Source organism: Rhagoletis zephyria, unplaced genomic scaffold, assembly GCF_001687245.7.
Source record: "Rhagoletis zephyria isolate East Lansing unplaced genomic scaffold, Rhagoletis_zephyria_1.1 Rzeph_scaffold_00040, whole genome shotgun sequence".
Taxonomy (NCBI): Eukaryota; Metazoa; Arthropoda; class Insecta; order Diptera; family Tephritidae; genus Rhagoletis; species Rhagoletis zephyria.
Genome location: NW_016157124.1, coordinates 127,428 through 147,541, shown reverse-complemented (window position 1 = coordinate 147,541; position 20,114 = coordinate 127,428). Strand labels below are relative to the sequence as shown.

General features: G+C 34.3%; 1 protein-coding gene across 6 annotated transcripts; it reads right to left on the bottom strand.

The window, feature by feature from the left end:
• Positions 1-1,952: 1,952 nt before the first annotated feature.
• Eb1 (microtubule-associated protein RP/EB family member 1) lies at positions 1,953-20,114 on the bottom strand. Of its 6 annotated transcripts, none has more exons than XM_017620925.1 (8): positions 19,920-20,114; positions 11,109-11,461; positions 10,903-11,048; positions 8,299-8,587; positions 4,199-4,338; positions 4,052-4,134; positions 3,395-3,485; positions 1,953-2,164 (listed from the first exon to the last, which is right to left on the bottom strand). In XM_017620925.1, exons 2-8 carry the CDS (start codon positions 11,227-11,229, stop codon positions 2,114-2,116), a joined length of 921 nt encoding a protein of 306 aa, XP_017476414.1. In that variant the 5' UTR covers positions 11,230-11,461; positions 19,920-20,114; the 3' UTR covers positions 1,953-2,113. The 6 variants fall into 6 exon arrangements, with proteins under 6 accessions (XP_017476414.1, XP_017476434.1, XP_017476441.1 ...); XM_017620945.1 differs by having other exon boundaries at positions 3,413-3,485; XM_017620952.1 differs by lacking the exon at positions 8,299-8,587 and adding an exon at positions 5,151-5,409 and having other exon boundaries at positions 19,920-20,110.

Sequence of the window (20,114 nt, the reverse complement as noted above, 5' to 3'; positions counted from 1 at the left end):
GAACGGATGTGATACATGGATGTGAACGAAGGTTCTGCGCTCACTTGCCAATATGCAATAAAATAGAGCTTTAACAGTAACTCATAATGGTCAAATCAAGACGCAGACATAATTTTTCCAATTTAGATATATGTATATATGTATGTACATATGTACTACTTTTACCGCTAATTTTTTTGTGCAATCTTAAAGAGGTAAAGCCAAGATTATTTATATTAACAGCCGGTTTCACCAGCAATTTAATGATTTTTTACTTTCTGTCAATTTCCATACAAAATTTAAATAATTTTTCACTTAAATTGCTTTGGCGAAATTGGCTGTAAGTACAATTTTTTTGTTAATTTGGAAAGTATTTAATTAAGCCGTAAAATGTTAAAGCTGTTGTACTTTTTTAAATTTGTGAATATCAATAAAATAATGGCCCTATTATGTATAGCGACTGGTGGCTAGTTGCTGGTCTAATAGCCGTACTTTGTATTATATATAGCGATTAATCTCAGACAACATCCGAATTTACTTTTTTGACATGTACATTTCGAAGTAATTGGCAATTTTGCTCTAACGTGTTTAACAACTTATATAAACAAATAACAAAATCACATAAGCAGGAAACAGAAAATTGCGCTACTGAACTCTGGCTACTACCATACCTAATGCGAATTTTAGTATATGGTTGCCCATCGGCTATCAGTATCCATGCATAATAGGGTCATATGTATATTCTAGTTTGCCAACGTAATGCGCACTTCAGCAAAAAGTAAACAAAAAATAAATCTAAGTACAGTGTCCCCTCCCTCAGTAATCGCGACTCTCGATAAACGCGAAACCTCGATTTTCGCGAAGCACCAATTACATTACCACCTTTTTAAACGTGACATTTGAAATTGTTTGAGCTAAATAACCACGAAAATATGCACAAAATTAACTTACATATCATATGTACATATGCCAGATGATAATTCAGGTAGGCCTTCTTAAGTAAAGCCATTCTGAAAGGTATACCCAAGAAGGGTTGAGAAAGGAGCTTCTCTGCATGCCTTCTAGAAGGGCTTTTCATTTTTACCATTACGCGAATATATATAAATAAACATTATTTAGCAATGCAAATGAATTATGTATTTTCAGTTGCAATATGCCAAATTGGGTATGATCTTTAAATAAATATATTAAAGAAGTATAATTTTTAGATCTTTAATTTGTGCCAAACCATACAAAATAGAAAGGAGAAAGGAATGCAAAGTGGAAGGCCTCCTGTATCTCAGGAAGGCGTTTTAACCCCTGAATTTGTCTACTGGAATTGGTGACTACAGTATTTTATCTATTTTCTTTAATTGTATAGTAAAAAAAAGGCCCGGTAATCGCGACAACCTCGGTAATTGCAACAACCAGTGATTTTAATCTGTCGCTATTACCGAGGGGGTACTGTACCCGAAAAACTTAATTCGCAGTGCCAATAAATAATTAGGTTTAAACTTAATTTGCCAACGCACTATTTTTATACACATGAGCTTCTCCAGTTTACGCTTTTCATATTTTCCATGTAATACTTGTTATTTATGAAAAGAAAAAACATTCCTCAAAACTGAAAGGAGCACATTGCTACTGTAGTCTCTCCGATAGCGCACAAAACCTTGCTGCTCCCCAGTTGCTCGGCAACGCACTCCTCTAACTAAATCTTACTAAGCAAATCAGTCATATGTGTGTATGTACAGTTAGTCACAGTCCCAAGAACATACATTTACACACATGAAGTAGTCAATTAGTTTTTATAACCTTTTATTATTAACGTTTTATGTTTAAACATTTTTTTTTTTATTGAATTTCTTTCGTTAGATTGTTTTCGTGTAGTTTAAAATATACTTCGCCTTATCTGTTGGCTTCATCAGTGCTTCATTGATTATAGCAGTAGCGCCATAACTTTCCATTCTAAATTGTCATTGAGAGTACATCAATATTTTCAACATTTATCCATCATGTTTAACATAGTTTATTATGCTTAAATTCTTGTATTATTATTTTTAATCTTCTTTTGTATATTATAATATTTTTTCTCAGTATCTGTTTCTGTTTATGTTGCAGTTCTGTAATCAATCCTCCTTGTGAGTTGTTGCTCTTAATACTCCTCATCCTCGGGCGGAATTTCATCCGGAGGCGCAAAACCATCCTGTCAATGTGTAATGTATAGGTGTGTAAAAGTTTCGAATGAAATGTAAATGGGCAAGGAGTAAATGAGTGTTAGGCAGATGAACGCAAGAAAATGTTGACAGACGCACGCATAAAATGTACACACATATGCAAAGGTGACACACATTGGAGCAGTGCAAATATGAACATATGCACATTGTGGGATGAGTAATGCAGCAGGTTATGTGACAGTTGGTGAAGGTTGGTTGTAGACGAGATGTGGTGTCAGGTGCCAGGAGTGCGTAAAATGATATTTTCAAAAGATTTTTATCGTTCCAATGATAAATAACGGCCACGTGGTGTTTTTCGTGTTGTTTTAGGTGTATTGATGATAACAAAGAAAGAAAAAAGAAAAAAGTAAAGTTATAAATTTAAATCAATAGAAGTCATTGGCTGTTAAGACGATATGCCAAAATGTGTTAGTATTTTATATGAACGGTTTAATAAAAAAATGCCAATTAACCGCGTATAATCTAAAGAAAAAATGTCAATAGGTGGTACATAAAAACTGTAACCACAGTGCGTTACGCGCACAAAGCCGCTAGAAATATTTTTGTTGAATGCGCCAACGCTAAAATAAGCATTTGCATATTTAGATACTTAATTAAAAATTTTTAATTTTGTACATCATTTTAATATTTGAAATATTATAATTTAAAAAAAAAACTTCGCATAATAGGTATGTATGTATATACAGAATTTCTACAGTTAACAATAAAGTGAGAAACCAAAAATAAACAGGAGCTGTGTAACATTATAAGATTTTTATTTAAAAAATTAGTTTTTCCATAAAACTCGAAAAATTACACTGCCACATAAAAAGTGTCGGGGTCCGGAGGTCTCAGGCTATCCTTTTCGTATGTATTTTGATGCGTTGAACACGACTCTGTAGTCCGTTTTGCTCTGTCAGGCAGGATTTTATCTTAACCTCGAAAATACAACCCCAACCCCGACACTTTCCTTTATGTATAACAAGTACTTTTTAGTTATTATTCCTTGCTTAGAAAATGCAAGTTAAATTTATATTTTTGTCTTTTGTTTGTTCGAGTATTGAGTTTAATTTTTGCATTTTATTTTTTGAAACTGGATTCAACTTGATTTCTCACTTCATAAATTGGCATTTGAAATAACTAGTTTTTAATTTAAAATTTTGTTCAAAGGAATATTTTTGGGGGTGAAAAAAGAAATATACAAATGAAATTACACATACAGAAGTGTTGCGCTTTACCTCGGTCGCATACATAATATCCAAAATCTTCTGTATTAAAGGATGCGGGTCACCTTCTGCAGCTTCTTGGCAGCTATTAGAAAAATGTGAAATTTTTTATTTTGAATGCATAAAATATGAATGCGTGTATAATAATGCAGAAGCGTTGGTTATGTTTGTTGAATGAGAGATGTTGTTGAGAATTGAAAAAACTGAACAATATAATGCTTTTTGGATTGTGTGGTTTCTATTCGTTCAAATGTATGTATATGAAACTTTAAATATTTAATTAACAAAAAAATTCGGATACCAGTTAACGACTCTACAAATATGTATGCATTATTTAAGCTATATAACTTTGTTACTAAAGTTTAATATTTTTAATTTGATGCTGAGCACACTACCGCAATCAAATCCGAAAGCGAATAACTACTATGTACATTTATCGGCAATAGCACAAAGCTAGAAAAGGATGTCCGAATTATTATTTCTTTTTAACTTGGAATAAGTGGTCAAAGCTACAAAAAAATAAAAAATAAATTCTTGGATCGGAATTTGAAACCGGCTGTGGTCGCCCCGCTACAATTTTCAAACTTCTTGTCTTTTAACTGTACAACGCCAACGCTTCAATAACTTATGCACAATTTTACTTATACTTACAGAATTTCTATGTCACGCAATTTTGAGAAATAGAAATCTCTCTCTTTCTCCAATCCTTCCAAGTTTAAACGCATATCCATTACCTGTAAATGTGCGATAATCCAAGGATGTATTTAAGAACATTTATTCATTCATTAAAAATCTTGCCTGATTGGACAATTCTTCAATTTGTTGATTTGATACCGCATTAGAGGCATCGCCAGACTTCTTGACCGCACCGGTGGTATTATTCACGGCAACTGTCTTAGTTACGACAGATGGTGCAGCGCGAGGTGGTACTTTAGAGACTGCGCAAATGCGTGGGTTATCAGGATCAAAAATAAAAAATTACAATGTAAGTATATTTACAGACAGTATTAATACAAATAGAGGAAAACATTTTATTATTTTAAGGGTAAATTTAACAAACGTGAAGCACGTACGCGTTTCAATTACCAAAAGGAGATTTTTAACGCTTTTTTGATTGCTTGTGATTTCTTTTCATGCGGAAAATGTTTTTTTTGGAAAAAATGTGCTCTCAATTTTGTTAAATGAAGCAAAAAAAAACACAAATACTATGAAGCAATGAATAATGATTTTGAACGAATATTTGATGAACTAAATATATAAATAAATAAATTTTGATGAAATAAAATAAATACGAATAATTTTTAGACGCCAACGAATTTCCAATCGTTTCTGTAATATAAAATGTACATATTGCTCATTTATGTACCTCAATAGTGTCCTAATCCAAAAAATACAAATATTAAGTTAGGTACGCAGAAATTAATCCTACTACCTCTTCTTCTACGTTGTGTAAAAATTTCAAAGATGTATCGATTACCCGTAGCAAAAAGCCGTTTTTCTCGAGTTTGGTTTTTTTTTTTTGAGTTGACATTATTGAAGCTAATGAGCGATATGTGAGTACATATGTATATTATAGTAAACATAAACATACAAAATAAAAAAATAAGTGCAAACATATAAAAACATGAAAGGATATATATAAAAAAAGAAGCGAATCGGGGAGGAACAAAGCGCTTTTAGAAAGTGATGATTGATTTATATGTACACATGATATAGATACTATATAGGTAGGTAATTTAACACCACATACTGGGCCGTGTCGTCGATGTTGTTGAGGGACGCGTCGGTGGTGCTATGGAAACTGGCTTGCGTGAGGATAACGAACCGCCACCAGTGCCAGGTAACGCTTTCACCACACCCGAACCAAAACCCATTGGTGCACCGTCTCTAGCAGCGCTGGCATCATAATCTCGGCCATCATAATTGGCATCGAAGAATTTTTTAAACCATTGCAAGAATTCGAAATTATCTTGAAAACGGCCCTTGATCAGTTTGTCAATTGGGATTATCTAAAATATGGAGTATACGAAAAAAGAACCAAGGTGAAAAGCAAAAGAAAAGATAAGACAAAAATCATAAAAGATAAAATGTGAGAAATAAAAAAGTAATGGAAATGATGCAACATAGAAAACGCAAATGAAATGTTTTAAAAAAGTAGATTACTTTTTGTAAGACACCTTAGCAAATTCAGAGTTGCAATATATTGCAAAACCATATTATAGGCACAAAGAGTTATGATACGTAAAAGTGGCAGCATAAAACTGTAAGTGCGTTTTCCAATAAATGAAAAGTAATTATATATTCAACTATTATTTTGCCACTCAGAAATCAACACAGTTGATATTGTAAATAAAGTATTTCGTTTTCACTAAGCTCAAAGCAAAACGAGTGCATATTTTAGTGATACAATTAGCCGTGACGGCGTTTTATTGGTGAATATATGAGATATGTATATAATATAAAAAACTATTTTTTTTGAAGATCAAAGCAATTAAAAAATAGCCAAAGCGTCATTTAACGGGAAATGCTAAAAAGTATGATAAAAAATGCTAATTTTTTCAAGTCGAATTCGGAATACGCAGCAGTATAAGCAACTATGTACATACATACATACATATGTACATAGATATGTAGGTTTATTTAACCACATTTTTTCTTTAACTTCTTCTTCGAACTCCCGGTGAATCAGTATACTAGTGCGAAGTGCTTGCTACCTTCATGACCAGTAACTCCAAGTGCATATTTCATGGTATAATAAAAAATGTGACATTCTTTTTATTAAAAAGTGAAATTCAAACAAAACAAAAAACTGAAATTAAATGTGTGAATAAAACTGGAACAAACCAAAATTACGAGCTTCAAAACAACCTTTGCAAGACGACATACCCCAACATTTGAAAATACACTAAATACGTAACAATATGCATTTGTATATACTAAACAGCTGCACAAATGCACTTTAAGCTGGTTTCAAATCAAGTGTTCATTTAAAATAGCAGTGCAATTTTTGGGTTTTCTTAAGTTAAAAATAAATATGATGATTCGAGCGTTTTTAACACTGGTAAAGACTTTTTTTCATATGTTCAGTTCAGTTATTGGTGAAATAGGAAAAATTAGCTAAAAAGTAAACTTCAATTTTCAATTGAAAAAATATTTCGAACAAAGCTTTCTTTAAGCCTAAAGACTTATTTTTAAATAGAAAAAAAGCGGTAATTTTAGCCCTGGATGTATTTTCGAATCATCTATAAGAAGCATGATTAGAAAAAAAACTAAAAATTCTAAAAACGCTGCAAAAAATACGAAGAAAACCCAACAAGTCTTGAGTGACCCCCAAAAAGTATAAACTACCGAAAAAATCTGCAGAATTTATAAAAGTTCTAAAAAAATCTCGAAAATGCCAGGAATAATTTGAAAAGGTTCCGCAACAAATTAACAGCGAAAGACCTAATAAATTCCAGGACTTCAAAAATTTTCGGAAAGTTGCGAAAAAATGCTTGAAACCCTTACGAATAACTTTGAAAAGCAGTCGAGCGGTCTAAAGAAAAAGCCATAAATACCAAACAAAAAAACCGTATTTCGTGCTCTGTTGAGATACACGAACGATTGTTTTCTAATCTAGTGTCATTTGAAGTGTTTACTGCAAAAAAGTTGCCTATTGCTTAGGTAAAACCAAATGCACTTGTGCAGCAGTTTAATACGTACATACATGTGTAATATGTTTATACAAAAATACGCTAGTGACGAATATATTCAACGCAAAACACTAGTGACGAAATTGTGAAATGTTCAGGGTCACCAAGTAAACCTGTTGGCAAGAAAATCTGCTCATAAATGAATGTATGTAGAAAGTGCCAGTAAAAGTGATCTAAAGAGCGTATCAGACATGGGAATGCAATATATTTCGAAAGGGCTATTAAATTGAGAAATTTTAGGAAGCAGTTGCATGAGCCACACCTTGCATGTAAAGTGTCTTTCGAAAGAGGGTTTTTATTTTCGAAAAGCGAATTGCAGATTGCTAGGGCAGCACGAGCAAGTTGAAATATATTTCCGAAATCTTTCCGCTATCTCAATTGCAGTCACATCTTGCAACTTTTATTTCTGAAAATGGTCTCCGAAACGTGACAGAAAGATCTTCTGGCTGTTCACACATCGAAATAAAATTTCTCTTTCTCAATTTGACAGTGAATAGCGTTTAAATATTGCCACGTCTGACACGTTCTTAACTGTTCTGATGAAATGTATGTATGTTGTGATATACAAAATGCAAAAAATAAAATAAAATAAATAAGGTCCACATGAACGTAAATATATATGTATGTATTGTATGTACGCAGCTAGCAAACATACTAAAAACGAATATTAAAAGCACGTACATATGTTTATAATTATGTACTAAAGACAAAAACAAGCCCCCAGGGTGTTAGCTCAATGACGGCGAGTAGAAGTCGACTTGAGTTGTAGCAGGTCGGGTCGTGCCCAACAGCCGTTTCGAGTAAGAATTCTACGTAAAGTTCAAGGTGACCTCTGTCCCCTTATTATGACCATCATGTGCCTTCAAATACCTAATGTTTGTGCACGTACATTTGTATATACATACGTATGCAATTTTGTGCGAATGTGTGCTTCTATGTATATTTATGTGCGAGTACTTAGTACAGAGTGCAGTGAGCTTTATGCTTTGGGTTGTCATCATAGTAAAATGCGTCCAATTATTATCCTAATTTCTTGATTTTTTTTTACTCTTCTCAATTATAAATAGGTTCGTGCTTCACGTTGATTATTTAACATTTTGCAAATATTTTGCACCCTTATCTATGAAGCATGCAGAATTTGGAAGCTAAGATGAATCATCTGCTCTCCAACTCCTCGCATTTTGTCTCATTTTATTATTTGCCCACCTCCACCTCTGTCCGGCCTACCGCTAGTGCGTTGAGTTACAGCCGGTAGCGCGTGTGTTCGATTTGGCATCTGTACTATGTGTCGTTTCTCGAGTAAATCGTTGCTACTGCCACGGCCACTACTGCCGCCGCCACCACCAATGCCATTGCCCAGTTTGATACCACTACGTGCTATTAGCGGCTCATACTCGCGCCCATCGTAATTTGCATCGAAGAATTTTTTGAACCATTGTAAAAATTCAAAATTGTCTTGAAAACGACCCTTTATCAACTTATCGACTGGTATAATCTACAAATCATTAATCAGAAGGCAATTTCAGTATTTATATGCATATATATATATACATATATACATATGTAAGTTATGGTATATTTATTTTGAAAAATCTTTACATGAGGACACGAACTACGCATATGGTGTTTTTCTGGGCTCCAAAAATTCTTTCTCTACTACATTACCCGACACACCTGCTGACGTAGCCAATCTATTCGCAGAATTTTTCTCCTCCAATTATGTCTCGGATTCTAATGTTGCTTCTGAACGGTACCCTCTTTCAGATTCTGCCCTTAACTTAGGCGCACTGCATATTTCCGAAAGTGATGTAGAAGTAGCCATCTGCTCCATAAAGCACTCTTTTAAATTGGATTCTGATGGCCTCTCAGGTGCTATGCTCAAACGGTGCCCATCGCTTGTTCAGCCATTAACAATATTGTTCAATAAATCTCTTTCGTCTGGCTACTTTATTGACGACTGGAAAAAAGCTTTCATTACACCAATCTACAAAAGTGGGAACAAAAACGACGTTTCGAATTATAGGCCTATTTCCAAACTGGGCACTGTCCCAAAAGTTTTGGAATCAGTTGTCAAACAGAAGCTCAACTTCGCAGTGAAAAGTTTAATTTGCCCTTACCAGCACGGGTTTGTTAGTGGGAGGTCAACTGTCTCCAACCTTGCTACATTCATGGAGGACTGTGTCGCTGCGATGCAGTCAGGTCTACAAGTGGACGCTGTGTACACAGACTTTTCGAAGGCGTTCGATAGAGTTTCGCATAAAGTCTTAATTAACAAGTTATCGCGATTGGGTTTTCACTCAACTTTTCTGGAATGGATTAATTCCTATCTGTCCGATAGGTGTTGTACAGTTGCTTTTGATAACATACTCTCCACTCCTTTTGTAGCTACGTCGGGTGTTCCCCAAGGCAGTATCTTGGGCCCTCTTTTATTTGTCTTATTCATAAATGATATTGGATCATGCTTCCAGTCTTCTAAGTATTTATTATATGCTGACGATCTAAAGGTTTACTCAGTAATCAGAACCTCACAAGACTCTCTTTTGCTGCAAGCTGAGCTTAATAACCTGCATTCTTGGTGCTCTCTTAATTCCTTATCTTTAAATGTTAGTAAATGTTCCTACTCCACTTTCACCAGAAAGCTTCTTACCGTTCAAACTAATTACAATATTGGGGGCCATGAACTTAGTTATGTCGCAGAGGTTAAAGACTTAGGGGTTTACTTCGACTCAAAATTAACCTTCGCAACCCATATTAACTACGTAGTTTCCAAAGCTTATGCAATGCTAGCATTCGTACGTCGTAATGGTCAGTTGTTTAAGGATCCCTATACTCTGAAGCTTCTTTATGTCACGTTAGTGAGATCTAGGCTTGAGTATGCGTCTTTCATTTGGCGTCCCTATCAGGCTGTCTATATAAACCGGATTGAGAAGATTCAAAAAGTTTTTATTAAATTTGCCTTGCGTTCTCTAAAATTTTCTGAGCCTATACCTCCGTATACTTCCCGTTGTCAACTTATTAACTTAAGTTCGTTAAATACTAGGCGTTCTTTCCTAGCAGCCTCTTTTGTGGCCAAAATATTGGAGGGCACAGTCGATTGTCCTAATCTTTTGGATAAGTTAGCATTAAACGTCCCGTCTCATAATTTGCGTCGTGTTTCTTTATTCTACCTGGGATTTCCTAAATCTAACTATGTAAAATTCTCGCCTTTGTTCAGAACCCTTTCTGAGCTAAATGAGCTCTCTGAATATGACCCGTCTCTCTCATTTGGAACAGTTCGTTTTGTCCTACTTAATTATTTTAGGTAGTATATAAGCTCTCTTGTTTTATAGTCAGTAAGGATTTATTCCATTTGATTAAATAAATAAATAAAATAAAATAAAATAAAATAAAAAAAATTATTTTATAACTGCAAAATTTTTAATATGTTTTTATTGTAAGGAATATTTTTTTGAGCCAAAAAAAGATATTGGTGTACATTCAAATTGCTAGGCTTTATTTTTCAATTACTCTTGAGCTCGTTCCACATGTATTAAAAAATTAACTTTCGAAATTTAATTTTTATTTTTTTCCATAAAACCAAACCTCTTTCAATAACTTCTCTTCTGACATACGCACGTCCTTTCTTTACGCATATCAAACCAAATATCAAATCATTATACATGAACTATGCTAACCACACAAAAAAATAAAATTCATCTAAAACTCAAACAACTAAAGTCTAAATTTGTATAGAAAATAATGCTTTTTAAAACTGAAACTGATAAGTTTTCATTGATTGCAGTAGAAAATATACACTAGATCTCATATTACCTTGTCAACGGCCATCTTTTTGAAAGAAGCTTGTAAGATTTTAAAATTCTGAATATATTCATGTTCCAAATTTGTGCGGAACTTGACTCTTTTCATTGGTACCGAGCCGGGAAACAGCATATCCATGAACTGGCAATAAGCAGCGCCTAAATAATACGCAAGCAATAAATGATTATGTACACATGGATATGTAATCCTCTACTCACCAGTGCAGAGCTCTTCAATTTTACCAAATTGCGCTTGCAGACAATCGTTTACCCAAGCGAGCATATCATGTCTGGATAAATTTTCGGTAGTCACATTTGTGGAGTATACGTTGACTGCCATTGTTGTATTATTATTGTATTCCTGCTCTTTTTTTTTTGTTTTTGCTGTTTGATTCTGTTTTACTGCACACTCAGTAGATGACTAACAGTCTCGTCTTCTCTTCACTATCGTTATGACTGTCTCGATAGGCCGATAAACTGAATTAAACCAGTGCTTATTATTGTGGTGGTGGTGCACTTGCACGTAATCTTTTTCTACTCGTTGCTTACGTTTTGTCTCTTCTTAGCAACAACTGCAATAAATAGAATGAAACATACAAATACAAATATTTTAGCATACAAAAGAAATAAAGTTGTACATAATAAGATGTGCGGCCTAAAACCACAACCAAAGGCAAAATAACTTCAATACATTGTGACTCAAGTTGCAGTCGATTTTCAGATGTAGCGAAGCGGAGCGTATGCTCGGTGTAATTTATAACATTGCCATAGCAAATATCTTCATTTGCGCTATTTGTAAGCAATTTGCTTGCTAGACTTTAAATTTTATTTTACAAATTAGGAAATTTTTTAAGGTGCAAACGGTTTTGGCGCCATCAAAATTTACTGCGTTGCTGTTGTGGCCGCCACTTTAATTACGGTTTCATTGATATACATATGTAACTTTGTATACACTTTTTCTTTTAACTGTTGTCTACTAATTACTGCTACATTTAATTTAATTGTTAAGACAATAAGTGAAGCATGACAGGCGCGTGCGTAATTTGCACTTACGTTATTTTGACGCACATCATAAGCAACAGCAACAGATGTTCCAACGAAACTGAAACTCAATGCTTAGAACAATTTATCTAAATTTGGATATCTGGATCGCGGTGTTCGCAACTACAAATATGAACATTTTTCAATAAACAAAAACAGATGTCTTAATTATATTAGTGTTTACTCAAACGTTTGTGGAATTTGTGAAAGAAATGTCCGAGTATATTAGGGTGTAGTGTGATTGATGAAAACCACAAAATTTCTCCCACTACTGATTTTCAGCCAAATCAATGTTGTACCAATGACGTGTAAACAAACCGATTGACATTTGTGCAGGAAATAGTGCTTTTTGCATCTGTTCGTTCTCCTTTTACTCTCACTTGAGAGAGTAAAATTGTAGTTTGACAGTTCCACAGGTTTTAGTCCGAAGAATACTGAAACAAACTAAATATTTAGTCTGTTGCAATACGAATCCGGTTTACAGGATTTAGTCAGAAGTTACAGCAAGTCGTTCCTATAGACAAAAAAACGTGTCACTGGGAAAACATCTGAGAGAGTAACTAAGCAACTCTTCCTAGTCAGATGTTACAGGATTTAGTACGGACTTGCATTTGTAAACTAAAGCAGTACGCGGTGAAAGCAAATAACCTTACATTTATTAATAAAAAAATGGAAGTAAACAACGAAATATTTGAATATGTACGCAATTATTCTCAATTGTATAGATTTTAATAATTATTTGGTGATCTTTCCGCCAAATCAATGTTGTACCAATGACATGTACACAAACCGACTGACGTTTTTGCAGGAAAAGGTGCCTTTTGCGATCTTGTACACTTCTGCAACTGTTCTCCTTTTACTCTCACTTGAGAGAGTAAAATTGTAGTTTGACAGTTCCTCAGGTTTTAGTCCGAAGTTCAATGGAACAGACCAATTATATTGATTTGGTCCAAAATTATATAGTCGACACTGTTCATATGTACATATCGTTATAGCCCAGTTATGCATACTTAGCGTAGCATGAGAGTTGTCACATAAGAATCTGTTAAATGGGCTTTGCGTGTAGGGCAGTTAGCCAACGCATAGCACTTAACACGTAGAATTCAGTTGGGTATAGCAGTGCAAGTTTGCATAACTGGGTGTATGGAATGGGCTTAACTCACATCGTCGCTGAAATACAAAAGCCGTAACTATTTAAAAATCCTAACTTCACTTTTTAATTGATTATGTTGCATTTCATAGAATTACATACATATATAAGTCCCCACAAAGTTGTATGCAATACAAATTTTAGTTAGTTGAGGCTTTCTTGCATTTCAGCGACGATGTGAGTTACGCCCTTTCCCTTCTATACTAACGATATATACATACATATGTATGTACATATGCACTATGTACAATGAGTAACTATATAAAATCGAAGATTACTTATACGCAAAAAAAAAGAACACGGAAACATTACTTTGCGACACGCAATCGCTCTACCTTGTGCTACAACGAAATGTTTGCGGCAAAGATGTGCCACGGAATTGGTTCCGCGAGTCTATTTTAAACACACCGACAACCGTATGACTCAGGAGGACAAACAGTAAAATATTTAATTTTAAGATTTCAAATCGTATACATACAAAATTGTATTTATGCTGTGGTGACAACCAAGTAGCCGCGTTGCTCGGAAAAGTTTAATGCTGCATGAATATCACAGCATGCTACATGCCGCATGCCACCAAATGACGAAAACCGAATTCCCTAAGTTGATTGCTGCTGCCGTGTGCAACGTGCAACGATCTGCGTTTTCAATTTTTCTCTTTTCAAAAAGGCAAAACAACAAAAATAGACATTACAACAAAATGAGAGAACACCACCAACAAAACGAAGCATTCGTCAGCACTTTCAAGAACAATATCAAGCGAACAATGAACTTTACCGTGCGTCAGCCAACTTAGGTTGGGTCGGTCGGTCGAGCGACCGGCAAGCCTACACAAAATAAAAAACTCTGCATCTGACATTTTGGAATGAGGAAAAACTTTAATGGGGAAATAGGAAGTTGGCGGTGCTGCATAGATAGAATGTTAAACAATTATACTATTGTGAACATAATTAGAGCGAGAATAAAGAAGAACCATAACCCACTATTTATAAAGCGTTTTCATTAAGTAATTAACACTAACAATTGCTAAACAATTCACTGATAAAAATTAATAAAACAACCGCGGAGTTCGAAAACGAGGGACTAGATCGAGTTAGTTTAGTGTTAGACCCTAATTTTAACCTGCAGAAAAAATAAACTTTACATTTAATCACTAAACTTACCTCACAGATAAATACTAAAAAAAAAACAGCGCATAATAAATAAAGAATGCAAAGTTTAAATAGCACAACTAAACACTTTCTATAAACACACCTTTGGATTCGCAGACTACCTACATACTTTTGCTATCTTATATAAGTGCATACATATGTACGTACTTACATACATACATACGGCTATAACCGTACACAACCATTCAGATTTGTGCTTATTTTATTCCATTACCTCTTGCACTTGACCATATGTTGCTCAGTGTATGTATGTATGTATAGAATAAGCGACATTGACGCTGGAACGTTCAAAAACAGGTTGGCATAAATAAAAATTGAGAAAGCGTATCAAAAATATCTGTAAGGCAATGTCAAAAGTTAATCAGCACTTTGATCATAAACTAGGTACTGTAGCACTAGAAATCAGTAAAAATGAACGACATCAAAAAGAGAAGTATTTACTTAGACTTATTATTAAAAAATGACCCAAGGCTAAAATGAAAATAATTTGTTCTTGCGGCATAAATTACATATGGATGTATATGAGGAGAAACGAAAAAAAAAAACATGCTATTCAGCCGAAATCATCTAAGGCTATCAAAGCCAAACGTTAGGCTTCTCACAGGCCACATGGCCGTCAGTTTCGGACCCCGTACAACGATTTCAGCAGATGTTCCAGAAAGCATTTTGATAAACGCGGGATTTCGGGATGCGAAAAATTTTTGTCCCGTGTTTTTTCGGGATGTGATTTGTTTAATGATTTATACTTTTTCGCTCTGAGATTAAAATTGTTATTTAGTTTTATTTTTCCAGCCAACTGACACTTTGGGCATACAAATTTTGAGACTTATTCCTTTTATTCGTATTCGCGAATTATTAAAAAAAAACTTTAATCTTTGAAAATTATAACAGCTTATTGAAAGAAGCATATTTGGCCGAGATCGAGAGTATTTTTTTTATCAAAGCTTAAATAATAATGAGGTTTTTCCCACTTGCCTGGTTATCAGGTTATCTGGTTATTTGGTTATATTTTTTATTCATTTCAAATGATGAAATACACTACCATCATAATACTTTTTAACCAGTAACGGTACTCTTAAATTTTTATATGAGAATTGAAGAGGGTTTTGTTTTTTGCTTAAAAATTACTTATTGACTATTATGTATGTATAAAACATATTATCACGAAATTATTATATTTCAAATTAACAGTTGCTAGCAAAACTTTTTTTTTTTTTTTGTTTAATTTGGTGCTTACGAATTGTAGCTATAAGACGTTTAACATATCAATTAATACAAAAAATTGATAAGTGGGATCCAACATTTTTTATAATCTCTGCAAAGCAATCAATTATAAATAAACTCTGCTTTCTACCGCAATGCAATGCAATTGTGAAACTGGCACTTTGAACGAGTACAACGACCTTAGCACGACTACCCTGTCTTCTGCGCGGCCCTCCACTGTGGTCATTAGTGCATTGCACTATACCTTGCTAGTGTGTTTGTTTGGACTTGCTTATTTTAGCATGAAGCATTGTTATTGATTATATAGACGTCTAGCAGAGGCAAGTGTGCATGATGAACCGACTAACATCTAGCCGGACGGATTGATTAAGTGACTTGCGTAGTAAAAGCTTTACAAATATTATCGCTGTAGTGATTGTAGTGGACGTTGGAAACTCTGCGAAAAGCGGGACAATTTCTAAGCTGTAGGAACATTTTACTTTGTTCTAAAAATTCACCCATTTATGCTGAAGTGCTTGGGTAACCATAAAACCATGGAGTGCACAAAGGAGCAAATAAACAAGTGTATCAATGGAGCTGACGGTTCACCCATTACAAGAAAAGCATAATAGCACAGTTATGCATACTTGGCGTTGCATGAGAGTTGTCAGTTGTAAGGAATCTGTTAAATGAGCTTTGTGTGTAAGCTGTTACCGGGCGCATAGCACCTTACATGTAGAAGTCTGTTGGTTTTTGATTTCTACGTAAAAATGGTATAGCAGTGCATGCAATGCCAAGTATGCATAACAGAGCCTTTACTTGAAATGCGTTTATCATAACATAAGTAGTATAGTAGCTAATAAAACAGAACTTGAAAGGCTAATTGAAATTGTTGATCCGGATGTAGTTCTATGTTCGGAAACTTGCACGACAGAGGAAATATGTGTACGACTATGGAATACAGTTTCCAACATATCAGTGATCAGAAAGATGTGACTCGTACAGTAGACATACAGGAGGGGTAACCATAATTTTGGGAAACGCATTAGATTTTAAAATAGTACTAAACAAATCGATCGATGAAAATGTTTGGTGTGGAGTAGCCCCACTAAAAAATCTCGATACCAAATGGAAAATCGGGGTGGTCTATCACTCACCTAGTTCAAATGATGCTGATTTTCTAGCATATATGGATACTATTTTGTCGGAATTATGCGATAAGATGCTAAATACCATTATTATCGGAGATTTTAATATAGACCTGTATATAATGTCGACATATTGTAAGAAACTGAACATAACAGTTTATTAACGTTAATACTAGGGTTACTGAATATTCCGAAACACTGATCGATTTGTTGTACTCGAACGCTAAGCCAGCTTCATTTGAAAAAGCGGAGGAAAATAGAATAGCGGATGATGAAACTATAATGTTCAAATGCAATATAAAAAAAACAAGGCCCATCAATAAAATGTTTTGAAATCTATAACTTCGTGGAATGGATACAGCCCAGACAACCTCATCAATTTTTCGAAAAAAGAAAGCGCATAAGAAAATGATTAAAATTAAAACAATACAATATATGGAATACTAAGTGGAAATTAATAAAGGTGATAGTCGTTTAATGTAGAAATACTTAAAGAATGTTGTTATTAATACAGACCACAAAGAAAACATCAAAGAAGTTCTGATCAACGGCAAAATATATAGAAATAGTACTGAAATCGCTGACAAATTAAACAATCTCTTTGTGGATAGTATCGTCGATATTCATCGGAATATAGAAAACTAACGTTTTGAATCCGATTCGATAGATAAACATTAGTGGAAATAATTTATTATTCGAGATGTAATCAAAGACTCAGTGGAATGTATGGTTCACTTTTCCGCCCTATTAGTAAATAAAAGCATTCAGTTGGGAATAGTAGCGACAGAGTGGAATAATTCGACCATTGTCTCAATAAAAAAGGTCAAAATCACCATAAAAACTAAGAAACTTAGGCCAATAAACACATTTCCAATTTAGAAAAAATACTGGAAGCGGTTGTAAAAAGTCAACTAATAAACTATATTGAGTTAAAAAAAAATATTCATTAAGGAGCAGTCAGTTTTTGAGGCTTATCACTCAAGCAAAACAGCGCTAAACTTGATTTTATCACAATGGAAGGAGTACCTGAATTCCAAGAAGTTTACCTTGGCGGTGATTGTGGACCTGAAGAGAGTCCTCGAGGCCATCGACAGCGAAATTATGCTAAACAACTCGAATATATTGGTATAGATAACATCGAACTTACATGGTTCCGTAGTTTTCTTTCTGAGAAGTTTATATGAGACGGTTTCGAAACTAGTCATTTCCAACCGGCCAGTTGTGGCGGCTCTGGAAGTTACACTCTTAGAACGCTTGTTGTACCTGTGATATATTTACGGTACTGCTTGGGATCACGTCCGTTACAACAGCATCGAGAATATGCATTATACATAAACTATTTCTGTGTTCGTATGGAATAGGAGCTCATGTCGGGAAGCAGGCTTTAGTATAATGCGGCATTCCGTTTATTCATTAAACGACAAGGAATTTTTTGATGAGACTTGTAAAGAATATTGACTTGCCAGTATTGGAACTATTTCTTGCACGTTTATTTGCCAAAAGTTCTTCAACGACTCGGCGCCAGTGAGTAATTCGCAATTGTATGCTGCAAACACCGCAGTATACTAAAGTCAGAATTTCGACATAAGCTACTATTCCATACGAACACAGATTTTATAGCTTAGAAGGAAAGTTGTAAAAGGTTAAGGTTAACTTATATTAAGCTTTAATTATACTTTTATTATATATTAATTTTGCAATACATATTACAAATGTATATACACTGCTGGAATAAAGTATTGGCACAGCAAATTTTTCACAATATAGTATGTAACAATTTTTATTCCAATATTTTTACGCCAATTTTGTATGAAAATATGGTTCATTCTACAACAAAAAACATAAAAATTTAAGTCCTAAACTTTGTGGAAAGCTCGCAAAAATTCAGCAAATTTCCATGCAAATTTTCAACTTTTTAATCAGATTATAAAGGTCTAGGTCTGCGCTAGTTCTGCGCTTGTCAGATTTTCTGTAGGGTGATGGCGAATTGACCAATACATTTAAAAAATTAAGTAGGCGGCTGAATGCAAACTCAAGACCGGCTTTGCACTCGCCCAGCCACTTACAAGACACATATACAAATACTTATGGTATTTTGATGGAATTTTTAAACTATAGTTTATTAAATGATGACGTAATATGAAAGACCTAAAAAAATATGTAGATATATACTTATATTAGTATGTGCATAAAGATGTAATAAATGCACCCCATTTAATATCACAAAAGCATAAACCACTCCGATGACAAATTGTTTACTCAACAGATATGCCCAATGCATAATCTCATATTATTCATTGCGTCCTGAAAGTATACAAAACCTCCTGTATTCTTGGGAGTGGCCACGCTTTGAACAGGTGTTAGTATCTAACCATGCAATCACTGAGTGCTAACCGTTTTAAATGCATATGCTTAAATTTGTTTTAATTACTCATGTATGCCCTAACGAATACTTTGACAACAGTTAGGTAGGGAATGTAGTAAAAAGATAAGGCATGCATCAGATCTTGCTCCAACGGCGAGACCAAATTTATTTATAACAGCATTGTGTATATCTATAACCCTACGAGAATGAAGCAAGAAATTACCATACCTATCTCTGTGTGTCGCAATTTTTTCTCTGTGCTTCCTACTAGATACTTATTTTAAGCCACAGCCCATTCCAGGCCAGTGCATCCATTTATTGCTTAGTTTCACATTAAACATCCTCTATTAAAGTTTAGTGCATCGTCATCATCGGAGTAGCCAGTAACTTTCTTTTGTTTCTTCATCTATAGAATTAATCATCATCCTTTTTTTTTTTACTCCTTTTTAATTCTTTCTTTTTCTTGTTTAATTTCTTCTATGAACTCGCAATTTGCACTTTCGAAAAAAATTGCCGTACATTTGCGCACTCCTTTCCGCACACATAATAGCCGCGCCTTGCCGAAAACAACACATTGTACTTTCGCACTTGCTCATCCACAGCGATTCGTTCGTTCATCCAAGCGCATTCGTCACTTTGACGAGCGCACTACACGTTTACACACACACATACACTCACCTTTCTACAAGCGGAATTTCGCAGTTTTTTCTTATTCGTTTCTTGCGTTTTCCTCAACTTCACGCTCTAAATTTCCCAAACTCCAGCTTATTTTTTAGTTTTCCCTTGGTAAAATCATAAAATTTTACACACAGAGCTTCAAAATATTTCTATCTTTTTTTCAACACAATCTCTCACAATAATTTCAAATGAAATTGTGTTTTCTTTCAACTTAATGTTGATTTAAAACGCAACGTTTTACATTTTAGAATTGTTAATACTTTGACGCTCTACCTTCACTTGCAGATTTGTCTTTCCTGTCAGCCGTTGTGCTGTAGTAGATTTCTATTTGCAGGAAAATTCGATTGATTTAATATGTATGTGTGGTCAAACACCGCCAAATGAACAAAATTAAACAACGCGTGCAACCAATACCGAAAATGCGAGCAAACTGGCTCCACAAATTCGTTGATTGGCAGAACACCGAGT